The sequence below is a fragment of the Macaca mulatta genome, chromosome 12 (genome assembly GCF_049350105.2).
Source record: "Macaca mulatta isolate MMU2019108-1 chromosome 12, T2T-MMU8v2.0, whole genome shotgun sequence".
NCBI lineage: Eukaryota > Metazoa > Chordata > Mammalia > Primates > Cercopithecidae > Macaca > Macaca mulatta.
In genome coordinates, this window is record NC_133417.1 from 121,663,470 (window position 1) to 121,678,993 (window position 15,524).

The 15,524-nt window shown below is 43.1% G+C and overlaps 2 protein-coding genes across 5 annotated transcripts in view; one reads left to right on the forward strand and one right to left on the reverse strand.

Moving 5' to 3' along the window:
* Window positions 1-15,524, forward strand: part of SMARCAL1 (SWI/SNF related, matrix associated, actin dependent regulator of chromatin, subfamily a like 1) — a 67,006-nt gene that overhangs the window by 46,102 nt on the left and 5,380 nt on the right. For all 4 annotated transcript variants that reach the window (XM_077957520.1, XM_077957521.1, XM_028831093.2 and 1 more), the window contains exons 13-16: window positions 1,455-1,525; window positions 5,092-5,194; window positions 12,938-13,120; window positions 14,787-14,887. In XM_077957520.1, coding sequence (XP_077813646.1) covers window positions 1,455-1,525; window positions 5,092-5,194; window positions 12,938-13,120; window positions 14,787-14,887 — 458 coding nt within the window. The remainder of the gene's footprint in view (window positions 1-1,454; window positions 1,526-5,091; window positions 5,195-12,937; window positions 13,121-14,786; window positions 14,888-15,524) is intronic.
* On the reverse strand, window positions 6,979-7,717 carry LOC695847 (chromobox protein homolog 3-like). Its single transcript, XM_015110932.3, has one exon. It carries the CDS (start codon window positions 7,586-7,588, stop codon window positions 7,037-7,039), a length of 552 nt encoding a protein of 183 aa, XP_014966418.1. The 5' UTR covers window positions 7,589-7,717; the 3' UTR covers window positions 6,979-7,036.

A 15,524-nucleotide genomic window follows, 5' to 3' on the forward strand; every position in this document is an offset into this window, starting at 1 on the left:
TGCTGTTGAATCATGTCTTTGTTCCCCGGGGAAGCTGTGCTGTCAGTCACAGATCTTACAGAGGCCAGGCACAAGAAGAAGGTCCACCTGTAAAACCGTGCTTGCTGGTGGAAGGAGATGGCCACCTGTCTTGGTCCATTTGTGCTGTAACAAAATACTTTAGACTGAGTCTTCTATAAACAGAAACGTATTGCTCACAGTTTTAGGGGCTGGGAAGTTCAAGGTCAAGTGGCCAGCAGATTCAGTGTCTAGTGAGGGCCCAGTCTCTGTTTCAAAGAGGGTGGAAGGAACAAACACGCTCTCTGTCCTCATGACCTAAGCATCTCCCAGATGTCCCACTTCCTACCACCACTGCACTGGAAATTAAGTTTCAAATTATGAATTTTAGGGGGACACTCTTACCGATGATGGTAAGAATATGATCTCTGGGAGGCCAGAGCAATAGTAAAGGTGATCTCACATTATTATGAAACGATTTGAGCATCTCCTGTGTTAGCGATCTTTATTAGGAGTCACGTAAATGTAAACCCTAAAGAAAACACTGTTTCTTCTTCTGGGAAGTTAATTACCTTATGGGGGAGGTAGACCAAGAACATCTGAATAATGGTTTTAAAATGATGCTAAAATAGACCAGGCACAATGACTCACGCCTGTAGTCCCAGCACTTTGGGAGGCCGAGGTGAGTGGATCGCCAGACATCAGGAGTTTGAGACCAACCTGGCCAACATGGTGAAACTCTGTCTCTACTAAAAATACAAAATTAGCTGGGCATGGTGGCACACGCCTGTAGTCCCAGCTACTCGGAGGCTGAGACAGGAGAATCGCTTGAACCTGGGAGGCAGAGGCTGCAGTAAGCCGAGATCGCGCCACTGCACTCCAGCCTGGGCAAGACAGGGCGAGACTTCATCTCAAAAAAATAAAAAATAAGGTAAAATAAAATGATAGTAAAATAGATAGTCATGGTCCATTGGAATTGATTAAGTAAGTCTTGGAGGGAGGTAAGCTCTGTAAGTCAGGTAGTCACAGCTTGGCAGAAGAAAAGAGGGAAGCAAAAAGCAAGTTGGGGAGATGTCACATGTAAGTTGTCACCAGGCTGTGGTAAATAGGTATGCTTAGGCCACATTTCAATGCGTCACATGGGTTTGGTGTATATGGTGAAATGCCTACCTGAAATGCTTTTCCAAAGAGCTTTTATGTTTCTTGCCTCTTGGATTCTTGCAACAGTTCTTGGACAATGGCAGAGTACCTCTAATGCTGTCTCTGAGGACAAAACCAGACCCAGGCAGGTCTTCTGACTTGGCGAAAGTGAAAGGGGAATTATGTCAGCACCAGGGTCTCCTGACTCTCGTGAGGGGTGGTTGAGATTTGTAAAACACATAGGAGCAATAATTAGATCCACTCATCCCAGAGTCTCAGACTGGGGCACTTAACATTCTTAACTTCTTTTTCAACAGAAACAGCAGCAGAAAGACGCCCTCATTCTCTTCTTCAACAGAACGGCTGAAGCTAAAATCCCATCTGTCATGTAAGTGGTCACTAAGCGTCGACCTCTCTCTCTCTCATCTTTAAAAAAAAAACAAACAACTTATTACTTTAGTCTGCCTGAATGATTTTACTGCTAAGAAATGACCAGAGATTATTAAATGTGCCTTTTGTTGAGGAAGGAAAAAATAAAACAGATGATCAGAGAGTAGAATCATAGCTGCCTTGAAAATAAAATTTAGGGGCCAGGCTTATGCCTGTAATCCCAGCACTTTGGGAGGACAAGGTGGGAGGATTGCTTGAGTCAAGGAGTTTGAGACCAGCCTGGACAACATAGTGAGGCCCCATCTCTACAAAAAATGAACAGAATTAGCTGGGCATGGTGGCATACATCTGTGGTCCCAACTACTCGGGAGGCTGAGGAGGGAGGATTGCTTGGGAAGGAGGACGGTTGAGGCGGCAGTGAGCTACGATGGTGCCACTGCACTCCAGCCTAAGCAAGAGACTGAAACCCTGTCTCAAGGGAAAAATGAAAAAAGTAAAAGTTTAGGGCACCATGCCCTTAATTACCCACAAGGCGTAAGTTGGCCAGTAACTGGAGCTACTACTAGGATGCACCTGGGTCCCTAAGAGATCCTGTCTTGAGCCAAGTAGGCTGGGAGCCCTAGGAGGGTGGGGTTGTCCCCAACACTAAAAGGGAGAGTTTTTCTAGGAGAACTGGGATCATTTGCCTTTAGGGAAAAAAAATGAGAAGGAAAAGCTGCCTTATGGGGATACTTGGGTCTTTCCCAAAGTCAGGGATTGTCATCCATTACTAACCTAAATAAAAAGATAAATGTCAAAGTCTGTTCAAAAGATATGGGCATTGTCATGCTTAGTTCTATTTCCACCTCATAAACTAAGCTAAAGTAATAATTTCTATTCTTAGAATTATTCATGACAGAATCCTCAATCGTATGCCTTTCTTAAAGAAAAACCCACTCCTATTTAAATATCACTGGGGTAGAAACCTGGCAGTTCTAATGATGTGCAGTTTGCCTGACTTTTTTTTTTGTTTAACATTCATGTGATGCTCTGGCAGGATAATGGTCCAACTGATGAAATTACAATGAGAATGGATTCCGTAGGGCTGAGTGGTGCCAGACTGGCTGTGGGGACTGAGATCTGGGGATAAATTAGGAAACATACCTTCCCCACCCTCGTACTCGGCCCACCTACCTCTCCACACCCTCCACGGAGGCAAGAGAGTTCCCCACACCACTCAATCTGCACTGCTCCCTGGAAAGACTGCCCAGTGCTGGCCTGTCCCCTTCACCTCCTGGGCACTGCCCTTTTCTTTTTCTTTTTTTTTTTTTTGCGGCAGAGTTTCACTCTTGTTGCCCAGGCTGGAGTGCAATGGCACGATCTCAGCTCACCGCAACCTCCGCCTCCCAGGTTCAAGCAATTCTCCTGCCTCAGCCTCCCTAGTAGCTGGGATTATAGGCATGTGCCACCAGGCCCAGCTAATTTTGTATTTTTAGTAGAGACGGGGTTTCTCCATGTTGGTCAGGCTGGTCTCGAACTCCCGACCTCAGGCGATCCACCCGCCTTGGCCTCCCAAAGTGCTGGGATTCCAGGCGTGAGCCACTGCGCCCGGCTTGCCCTTTTCATTTATGACCCTGTTACGGAGCTAATGAACTCCAGATGTGGTTTTTATGGCCTGGAAACTTTTCTCCCAGAAACACATCTGAGTTGCCCCCGCCGACCCATTTCTCATGTGCTGTGGAATAACAGATGGCAAGGGTGTGCGTTTCTCCCTTGCTCCCTCAGCTCAGGACCTGCAAAATTCAGAGTCCACCGGGTGCCTCTCTCTTCAGATACTGTGCCCAGAGCCACCCATTTCCCTTAGAAATTTTAAGTCTTTCTACCACCTCATAAATAAACTTTGGTCATACCTTCTATATACTTTCTCAAAATTCTATATACAATAAATTGTATAGTACTTTGTAGTTTCCAAACATTTTTTACACCTGCAAACTCATTTCACATTTACAGCATCTTTGTGAGATCACGTAAGTCACACTGGCTCCGTTTTTAAAAATGCAGACACTGAGTGAATCTGTGACTCTCTGGCCCTCGGAGTCACACAGCTAGTCAGTGGAAATTAGACTGTACGTCTTCAAAACCCCAGTTTCCTCAGCCAGTTGTTTTTCTTTTCTTTTTTGCTGTTGTTTGTTTTTTCATTTTAATGGGCATCTTTTAATAAAAAAGCCAAGGTTGTTGTGGTAGGCAGATATTTCAAGCCTAGGAACTTGTAGAAGGTTATAGAACCACAAAACTGTGTATGAGATATAGAGGGGATAGAGGCATTAGGAAAATTGGGGCCTGTGGTTATTATGAGCTCACCAAGTGGATTTTGTGGCCTTGTGACTTTTTGATGCTGTAGCCATAAACTTTTTTGCTTATATCATGGCAAATTTTATGTCTCTCAAAATAATTAAAGTAAATTCTATTAGTATGAACAGTTCACAAATTGAACTCAAATCTGGTGCCCTGGTCAGTCATAGTGCTGTTTGAAATGACTCTTGGATGTTTACAGGGCAGTCCACGTACCCTTCCCCCACCTGAGACATATCCTTCTTTAAGGAAGGCGGAGTCTGTTCCCCGCCCAGACGCACCCATGGCTGGTGATGGCTTCAGCGAAGGAGCTCACTTGCCAGTACTGGGCTTACCTCTTTGGAATTGTGATCCCTCTTCAGGGAGTTACCAGGGGAGAGGGGGACCCAGCCAGGGTCTCTTAACCCGGTGACTTCCCACCCCACTGCTCCCTGAGGGTAGCCACCTCAAGGCCAAGCGAAAGATAAGAGGTGGGAAGCTTGCCAGGTGCGGTGGCTCACGCCTGTAATCCCAGCACTTTGGGAGACCGAGGCAGGCAAATCGCTTGAGGTCAGGAGTTTGAGACCAGCCTGGCCAACATGGTAAAACCCCATCTCTCCTAAAAATACAAAAATTAGCTGGGCGTGGCGGTGTCCATAATCCCAGCTACTCAGGAGGCTGAGGCAAGAGAGTTGCTTGAACCCGGGAGGCGGAGGTTGCAGTGAGCCGAGATTTCAGCACTGCACTCCAGCCTGGGCGACAGAGTGAAACTCAGTCTTAGGAAAAAAAAAAAAAAAGTGGCAAGCTAAGAAAAAACACAGTGGATGGAACGGAGAAGTAAATTAAAGGTAGGCCAAACAAATGAGATCCTTCTCTCCATAGTCCTCTGCCTTGGAAGAGAATTTATTTACTACTGACTTAATTACTGGCCCTGTCATTTGAGGTCTAAAGTGGGAGGAGCTGGAGATCCTTCCCGGAATGTCTCTTTAGTATTGTATATGTCTCAATGTTTAGCTTCTAGAAATCTGTGTACTGTCAATAATTCCTTAGTCCCCTCCCTAAGTACTTTCAGTTCTACAGAGGACACTCTAATTTGTATATAAAACACATTATAATGATAGTCGGAGGTAAAGTGAAAACTGTTGATCATCTTCTGTGATCCCAGATAATAAGAATGTTTCAGCAACATACCAGAGACACATAAAACATAAGAAGTATATGTTTAATCTGTTTTGTTGTCATTGTCAAATGCAGTGAATATATCTTGGACCTACTGGAAAGTGGAAGAGAGAAGTTTCTAGTGTTTGCACACCATAAGGTGGTCCTGGATGCAATTACACAGGAGCTTGAGAGAAAGGTGAGCTCCCTTTGAAATTCACTATGGGCTGCTTTTGCCATGTTCCAAGTTGTTCTGGTCAGGCTTAGATCAGATCCAAGCAAAGTGAGACCGATGGCTTCCGGAAGCATTGCTGAAGACTTTCTGAAGAACAGTTCTTCTTGTTTGTAGAACCACAGCGGGGTCAAAATGTTTCCCCAGCCCTGTCATTTTAACTTCCTCCATGCTCCAAATAGATATCGCAGGAGTCTTGCTTTAGGAACGTCTCCCAGGGGCTGTTCATTATTCTGCATAAATAATTACAAAGTTGGCAAGAGAGGAGATAGCAAAATTGTCCTTTTGTATGGAGACAAGTATTTATGTGAATGTTTTCCTCTTTTCCTTCCTTTCATTTCTCCTCAGCACTGTCAAAGCACTTTTATTAATTGCACGTGGCGGTGTGCAGACGTTAGAAGAGAGTTTTCTGGCTCTCTCGGAATTGAACGAAAGGGATCTAGAAGGATTTCCAAGGATGTTTATGAAAACTGAACACATTTCATCCCCTTTTCATTTTGGTTAAATTTAAGGCAGTAAATTGCTCTTTGTCTTCCCTCATCATTTATTTTTATATAATATTTGAATATACATTAAGGATACAGAGAAATATACAACAAACACCCATGTATCTCCCACCCAGATTTAATAAATGAAAAGTTTCACTGTATTTATTTCAAGGTTGTTTTAGTTTTTTTATTTTGAGGCAGAGTCTTGCTGTGTTGCCCACACTGGAGTGCAGTGGTGGCAGGATCTCAGCTCACTGTAGCCTCCGCTTCTCAGGTTCAAGTGATTCTCGTGCCTCAGCCTCCCAAGTAGCTGGGACTACCCGACCTTGCCTAATTTTTGTATTTTTGGTAGAGACGGGGTTTCACCGTGTTCCCCAGACTGGTCTTGAACTCCTGGCCTCAAGTGATCTGCCTGCCTCGGCCTCCCAAAGTGCTTGGATTACAGGCATGAGCCACCACACCCGGCGTGAAGATTTATTTTTTTAGTAATAAAATACTTAGGTCCCCTCAGTGTTCTAACTCTATTCCCCTTCCATCTCTCCAGCAATAACATCACTATTATGAAGGTAATGGGTATCCTTGCCCTCCATGTTGTCTTACTTTATTCTAGGAGTATGTATCTTAAGCAATTTATAGTCTCCTTTTTGCATATTTTTTAAAATTTAAAATAAATGACAGCATGGTGTAATTATCCTGCAACTTATTTTTTTCTCAGCATTGTTTTTGAGATTTTATGCTACATTACACATATAGTTCATTCACTGTAACTGTGGAATTGTATCTCATTGGACAGCTATACTGCAGTTTATCCATTCTCCTGCTGATGGTTGCTATTGTGTGAATATTATAGTAGGTGTATGTTTGTATCTATGCATTTCTTTATGCCTTGTGTATGTGCTTTGTGTGGGAGAGGCATATTCGGGCATGCTCTTGCATGGTTATTAAATAGGCTCATCTTCGTACTAAGTGGTGTCAAATTGTTCTCCAAGGTGGCCATTCACATTTATAATCTCACTAACAACATATAAGGGTCCCTGTTGTTCTATGTGCCCATTAACACTGGTATTATCCGACTTTTTAATTTTACCAATCCAGAGATATGAAATATCATCTCATTCTTGCTCTAATTTGCATTTCCCTGACTACCAGTAAAATGTGTATCATTTTATTTATTTATTTATTTATTTATGGCCATTTTAGCTGTCTCCTGTGAATATTCTGTTTGTATCCTTTGCCTGTTTTTCTTTTTTTTTTTTTCCAAAATCCAAGACCCAAATTTTATATATATATATAAATATATATAAAAAAACAATGTGAACAATTATTGAGCTTCATCTTCTGGACAAGAATGCCAAGTTAGTCTCTCTTCATAAAAAGCAATTACAATTTGAGGACACTTCATATTTGCCTCTTTCGCCAGCACCAAGTCTGCCTCATCTGAATCTTTCCATTTCATAAGAAACATCAATTCTCCACTGCTGTCTGTGGCACCAATTATTCTTTCAGGATCAAGACCTCTGGCAAATCCTCTTGGTTTGTCAGCAGCATCTCTTTTCTTCTTTGATTTGCTGTCATCAGATTCACTGTCAGATAAAGATTTTCTTTTTGTACCATCTTTTTCTTTGCCAGCTTTCTGAGAGTTAAGAAATGCTTCAGTCAACTCTGGACAATCTAAATTTTCTTCAGGTTCCCAAGTATTGTCAGCATCTGTAAATCCCTTCCACTTCAGGAAATATTCCACTTTCCCATTCACTACACGTCGATCTAGTACTTTTTCTACCACAAATTCTTCAGGCTCTGCCTCTTCAACTTTTTTACTCTTTCCATTCTGTTTTTTCCCCATTTTTTGCAATGTAGTTTTATTGGAGGCCATTTTTTGTTGCAGACTTGAAGAACTATTATTCACCGCCTCTGAGCTGCTCCGGGTCACGGGTCTGCAGCGTCTCCGGCCTTGCGCGCCTATAGCTCGAGCCACATCCGAGGGGGGAGGGAGCCGGGAGCTCCTTTGCCTGTTTTTCTGTTGGATTGTTTTTTTCTTATTGATCTAGGAAAATTCTTTATAAATTCTGGATATTAATGTTTTATCAGTTATCTTTTTATCTTTTAAATTTCTTTTGTTGGGGAGAGGCTCTCACTCCATTGCCCAGGCTGGAGTGCAGTGGCTTCATCTCAGCTCACTACAGCCTCTGCCTCCTGGTTTAAGAGATTCTCGTGCCTCAGGCTCGTGAATAGCTGGGATTACTGGTGCGCACCACCATGCCCAGCTAATTTTTTTTGAATTTTTTTAGTAGAGATGGGGTTTCACTATGTTAGCCAGATTGGTCTTGAACTCCTGGCCTCAAGTGATCCACCCGCTTCAGCCTCTCAAAATGCTGGGATTACAAGTGTGAGCCACCAGGCCCAGCTGGTTTAATTCAATTCTAATAAAAACTGCAACTAGATCTTTTTTTTTCTGTTTTCTTTTCTTTTTTTTTTTTTTTTGAGGCAGAGTCTGACTCTGTCTCCCACACTGGAGTTCAGTGGCACGAACACTGATCACTGAAGCCTCAACCTCCTAGGCTCAAGTGATCCTCCTGCCTGAGCCTCCCCAGTAGCTGGGACCTCAGGAATGTACCACCACGCCTGGCAAATTTTTAAATTTTTCTGTAGAGACGGTGTCTTGCCATGTTGCCCAGGCTGGTCTAGAACTGGGCTCAAGCAATTCTTTTGCCTCGGCCTACCAAAGTGCTGGGATTACAGGCATTAGCCACCGTATCCAGCCTCCAGGTAGATTTTTTTAAAGGGAACTTTATACTGTTATTCCCACGAACATCTCAAAAAAAAAAAAAAAAAAAAAAAAGCAGGAGAGATATCTAAGCAACTATGAAAAAGAAGAGCAATGTTGGAAGACTTGACCCTTCAGATATTAAATATTAAAATGTATTATAAAACACCAATAATTAAATGTCAGCCATGCTGGCCCCAGAGAGATGGCCAGATGGATGGAAGAGAATAGATAGCCCTTTACCATAAATGGGAAGCAAATACATGATCAAGGAATTGTCACAAGTCCATTTTCAATTTCTTCAACAAAGTTTGGGTAATTGCCTGAATAATTGGGGGGTGGGGAGGGTAGATGAAACTTTACCTCACTCTTTACTGTATTAAATTCCAGGTGAATCAAAGATCCTTGAAACCGTGAAGTATTAGAAGAAAATACCAATGAACAATAGCTGATCACTGGGTGGAGAATGACTTTCTAAGCATAAAAACAAAGAAATTACAAAGGAAAAATTGATTCGAATTACCTAAACAGATGGATTTTTTCTGTGATACGTATATATAGTGGTTAAATTTTTTTTTTTTTTTTTTTTTGAGGTGGAGTTTTTGCTCTGTCGCTCAGGCTGCAATGCTGTGGTGCAATCTCGGCTTACTGCAACCTTCACCTCCTGGCTTCAAGCAATTCTCCTGCCTCAGCCTCCCGATTAGCTAGGACTACAGGTGCCTGCTACCATGCCCAGTTAATCTTTGTATTTTTAGTAGAGACAGGGTTTCACTGTGTTGGTCAGGCTGGTCTCAAACTCTTGGCCTCAGGTGATCCACCCACCTCGGCCTCCCAAAGTGCTAAGATTACAGGCGTGAGCCACCATGCCTGGCCCACAGTGGTTATGATTCTCTTGTATATTTGTTACATTTTTGGAGAGCAGTTTGGCAGTAACTTAAGGTGTGCACTCAGTTTTTCAAATTTCACTTTAGGAATTTATCCTAAGGAAATCATCAGACTAGTCAGATTTATAAATGAGAATATTTCATGCTGTTTATAATATTCAATAATTGGAAATCTAAGTTTTTATCAACAGATATACTATTAAATATATTATAGTCCATTCAGCCATAAAATACAATGTTGATCAGTGGTTCCTAACTTTGGACATCACTGAACACTGTAAGAACCTGAAGAAGCTCCAAAATTGAAGCTCTTGGTATCTGGTTAGTATGTATTGCTATCAGAAGATGTCCATACTATGGACAAAAAGCTATTGTATGTATAATAATTTAAAAAAATTGTCATGTTGTCTGGGCGCAGTGGCTCACGCCTGTAATCCCAGCACTTTGGGAGACTGAGGCGGGCAGATAACCTGAGGTTAGGAATTCTAGAACAGCCTGGACAACATGGCAGAACCCCAACTCTACTAAAAATACAAAAAGTAGCTGGGCGTGGTGGTGCATGCCTGTAATCCCAGCTAGTCAGGAGGCTGAGACACGAGAATTGCTTGAACCTAGGAGGCAGCAGCTGCAGTGAGTCGAGATCCTGCCACTGCACTCCAGCCTGGGTGGCAGACAAGACTCTGTCTCAAAAATAAAATAAATAAAATAGTCATGCATAGAAAAAAGCCTGATGAATATATACCAGTATGTTAATGATGATTATCTCTAAGTAGTCGTCATTATCTTTTTAGGTTTTCTACATTTTTGCAATGAGTGTGTATTCTTTTTATAATAAGAAAATTTACATGTTTTTAAAAATAAAGGAGCATTTAGAAAACAACAGAAAATTAATAGAAGGAAATAAGCTAGGGAAACTATTAGCCACCTCTGTGACATACAAATAATAGTTTTTACATGTAAAGGTATTTCCTAACTCCCAGTAGGAAAAAAAAAAAAATGGGCAACCTGCATAAATAGATAGTTCATCAAAGAAATGACACCGATAGCCAATTAAACGATGCGAAAACACTCAATTTCACTAGTAATCAAGTTAGTGAAAAAAAGATTTTTTTTTTCACCCCATCAAGTCAGCAGAGGTTTTAAAAATGTGCGGGGCTCACTGTTGATGAAAGTGCACCAAGATGGACATGCTAATACATTAGTTATTGGAAAGCAATTTGGCAATAATACCAGGAGCCTTAAATTAAGTTTTTTCTTTTTGCTCTTGTACTTTGATTTGTAGTCCAGTCTAAGAAAATCACCAAAAATTGGCATCCTCTTAAAAACTTTCCATTTTAATAGCATTATTGAGGTATAATTGACATGCAGTAAACTGCACATAATGTGTACAATTTTATAAGAATCAAGACAGGAAACATATCTGCCGCCCACTGCCCCCAGCCCCAGAGTTTTCTCGTGTCCCTTTGTAATCACTCCCTCCTGCCCCTTCCCTCACCCTCCCATCCCCAAGCCCACTCTGGTCTATGGTCTGTCACTGCGGATTGGTTTGCAGTTTTTTAGAATTTTATATGAATATGGAATATAAATGTGGAGAAAAGGACATTCAGGATGTACTTTTTTTTTTTTTTTTTTGAGATTTATCTGTGTTGTATGTCTCACTTCTTTTTAGTGTTCACTCCTTGGATTTCCTTTTTTGTTTTTTTTTTCTTTTTTGGTTATCTAGACCTGCAGATATTCACTCCCTTTTAGTGCTGAATAACATCCCATTGTACATCGTCTGTTCACCTGTTGATGGACATTTACCAACACATCCTTTTAGGAAAAATTAGAGACCCCTAAATCTGCAGAAATAGAATGGTTAAATTATGCTGTTGCTGCATAATGACATCTTATAGGGCCATTAAAAATGATATTTTAGAACGCTTAATAATACAGTTTTACTTACAATACGTTTTATTGGGGGAAAACAGGATATAAAACTTTTTATTTAAAAGATATATATACCATACACATCAAAAAAAGAGACAGGGAAAAGTAAATTGCTTAGATTACTAAATGTTTTTATTTTCCTTATCATGTTTATCGCTAGCAAGAATAAATGCCATTTAAAAGACAATAGCTAAACTAAACATGATTACCATACAACACAACAATTGACTTTTGAGCATTTTTCTCTGGGAAATGAAAACTTAGGTTAACAGAAAAACCTGTACAGAAATGTTCATAGCAGCTTCATTTGTAGTAGCCCCAAATTGGAATCAACTCAGATGTCCTTCAACAGATGGATGATGAAACTATGGTATATCCATACTGTAGGCTACTTCTCAGCAAAAAAAAGGAGAAAATTATTGATACAGGTAACAACTTGGATGAACCTCCAGAGAGTGCTGAATGCAAAGGTCCATTCCAAAAGGTTATATGCTGTGCAATTTATATAACATTTGTATAGCATTCCTTTTTCTTTTTTTTGTTTTTGAGACAGTCTCGCTCTGTTGCCCAGGCTGGTTGGATCTCAGCTCACCACAACCTCCGCCCCGGGTTCAAGTGATTCTCCTGCCTCAGCCTCCTGAGTAGCCAGGATTACAGGCATGCACCACCATGTCTCACTAATTTTTGTATTTTTAGTAGAGGCAGGGTTCCGTCATGTTGGCCAGGCTGGTCTCAAACTCCTGACCTCAGGTGATCCACCCATCTTGGCCTCCCAGAGTGCTGGGATTACAGGTGTGATCCAATGTGCCTGGCCTATAGAGCATTCTTGGGAGAAAAAAAAAAAAAAAATTGGCCAGGTGCAGTGGCTCACGCCTGTAATCCCAGCCCTTTGGGGGCCCAAGGCAGGCGGATCACCTGAACTCAGGAGTTCAAGACCAGCTGGCCAACATGGCAGAACCCCCGCCTCTACTAAAAATACAAAAATTAGCCAGACATGGTGGTGCACGCCTGTAATCCCACCTAGTTGGGAGGCTGAGGCAAGAGAATCGCTTGAATCCTGGGGGAAGGAAGTTGCCATGAGCCACTGCACTCCAGCCTGAGTGACAAGAGCAAAACTTCATCTTAAAAAAGAAAAAGAAAAAAAAATTTTTTAGAAATGCAGGTCAGATTAGTGGCTATCAGGAGCTAAGGATCGTGGAAAGGGGAGGGAGGTAAAAGGATCCTTGCAATGTTGGAATTGTTCAGTATCTTGACATTGGAGGTGAATACATGAAAACCTACCCAGGTGATAAAATTGTGTAGAACACACACATACAAGTAGAACAAGAAATCTGAAGATCAGTGGATTGTATAAAAGTCAGCATCCTGGCTGCGGTATCATACTATAGTTTTTATAGAATGTTAACCATTGCGGGAAACTGGGCAAAGGCCTAAGAGGGATCTCTGTATTATTTCTTACAATGGCACCTGAGTATAAGCAATCATCTCCATACCAATTTCAATTTGAAAAGAAAATCTCTGAAGGCAGGGGCCTCTGCTGAGCTGGAACCTGGTTCCGTGTTTGAGCTGTGGCTGGGTATGGTTTGCTCAGAAGCCCCCGGCCCGGGGCTGTTGCCCACCTTGCTTCTGCCCCTTGTTCCTACAGCACGTGCAGCACATCCGCATCGATGGCTCCACATCGTCGGCTGAGCGGGAGGACCTGTGCCAGCAGTTCCAGCTGTCGGAGAGGCATGCCGTGGCCGTGCTGTCCATCACCGCTGCCAATATGGGCCTCACCTTCTCCTCGGCTGACCTGGTAGTGTTCGCTGAGCTGTTTTGGAACCCAGGGGTAAGAGACGCAGAAGACTTGGATACCCCACTGGCATGCTCATGGCTGTGGGCAGGAAGCAGCGAGTGTCGGTCGTGGAAAGTGTGGTTTCCCTTTTATCCATTCATTATACTTCCCACAAGTCAGTTTTCACTTCCTTTAAGCACTTCTATGTCGATCGGCTAGTTTCTTTTTTTTTTTTTTTTTCTTTTTTGAGACAGTCTCTTATCACGCAGGCTGGAGTGCAGTGGTGTGATCTCGACTCACTGCAACCTCCGCCTCCTGGGTTCAAGTGATTCCCCTGCCTCAGCCTCCCGAGTAGCTGGGATTACAGGCATAAGCCACCGCGCCAGGCGATTGGCTGGTTTCTAGATTTTCACAGCAACCTATAGGATTATCGGCTCCGTTTTATCAACAGGAAGGTTGAAGTCTTCCAGGGCTAGAAGGAATCTTAGACTTCATGTCTCATAGGAGGAAGTTAGGGCACCGAGAGCTCAAGGGGTGAGGCAGGAAGGACTGCACTGCCATAACTGAAGAGGGACACGTGGTGGCACCAGGTTGCAGCCCAGGCCTCACATTCCAGCCTGTGCCCCCTTCAGTAGCCATCATTGTGAGCTGCTTTAACAATGGACCTCATGCAGAGTGACAGCAGTGAGTAGTTCCCTGGAGACCACTATTGGCCTTAGCTGACCAACTGAGAGCAGAGATAAGACATTTGTTTGAACTCATAAATTTTTCTGGTAATCTCCAGGAAAGTTATATCCCCTTTAATATCTGATATTATGGCTTTTGTTGGCTACACATGAGGGACTACATTAATAATGGGTAGACCTTGAGGGTGAAGCCATTTTATAAAAGAAATAATGCTCATGATGTTAGGTGGTTTCTTTTTTTTTTTTTTTTTTTTCCTTTTTTGAGACAGGGTCTTGCTCTGTCACCCAGGCTGGACTGCAGGTACTTATTGGCTCACTGCAGCCTTGATTTCCCGAGCTCAGGTGATCCTCCCACCTCAGCCTCCTGAGTAGCAGAGGACTACAGGTGCACACCTCCATGCCTGACTAATTTTTGTATTTTTTGTAGAGATGGGGTTTCACCATGTTGCCCAAGCTGTTCTGGAACTCCTGGGCTCGAGCAATCTACCTGCCTCGGCCTCCCAAAGTGCTGGGATTACAGGTGTGAGCCACCACACCCAGCCTTTAAGTATTTATTATAAGGCTTACCACTATATTAAACCACCACCCTATGCCCAAATCATGGATAGCCTCTCCCTTGTGTGTGATGCTTTTATTTATTTAGAAGATAACTTTTTATTTCACACAGAGAAGAAATGAAAGTGTGCAGGCCTCCATCACTGGCCCCTCCCCATGCAGCCTGATGGCAGAGCATGTGCCTTTTCATTTGCAGCACCTAGCTCAGTGCCCAGCACCAAACGGCCACCTGCAGATCTTCTGTTCCAGATGCCAGTTCCCCAACCAGGGCTGTTTTGGGTTCTCTCTTTTGTTAAAGTGGCAGGTCATTTGTAGGTCTGAGATGGTGAAGTGCAGGTTATTTCTAGGTCTGAGACAGTGAAGTGCTTTGAGGAGGGAGGGTTGTGGTGGGGCTGGAAATGGGGTGGAGAGGCTACCTGCTATGGTGGGTGGAACTGCTTCAGGCCTTTACCTGCCTGTCTCGATTTCTGGACACACAGGTGCTGATCCAGGCTGAGGACCGTGTGCACCGCATTGGACAGACCAGCTCTGTGGGCATTCACTACCTCGTGGCAAAGGGCACAGCTGATGACTACCTTTGGTATGGTTTGGCTGCATGGCCTGGCATTTGGAGTTGAGCAAGGGTGGAAGCTGATGATATGTTTACTTTGCTCCCTAAGTCCTTCTGCTTTTGCTAAGTAAGGTCTTTAAGGATCTATAGAAAGTTGACTAGTGGCCAGGCGCAATGGCTCACGTCTGTAATCCCAGCACTTTTGGAGGCCGAGGCGGGCAGATCACTTGAGGTCAGGAGTTCGAGACCAGCCTGGCCAACAGGGTGGAACCCGGTCTCTACAAAAATACGACAAAATTAGCTGGGTGTGGTGACGCACACCTGTAGTGCCAGCTACTCGGGAGGCTGAGGCAGGAGAATCACTTGCACCTGGGAGGCAGAGGTTGCAGTGAGCTGAGACTGAGCCACTGCACTCCAGCCTGGGTGATAAGGCGTGTCTCTGTCTCAAAAAAAAAAGAAAACGAAAATTGACTAGTAATGCCCTCCTGCTTTCATCATGACCATATTTGGCCTCCCTCACTAGTGTTCACTGGTGGCTTGCAGGGTGCATGTGGAATCTTATAGCAATAAGGGGTTGTGACTCCTCTTCCTGCTGGTCTGAGGCAGGGAGAGGTGCCGATTGTGACAAAATGTAGATGGAATTTAGTTTGTAAAACACCCTGTTCCC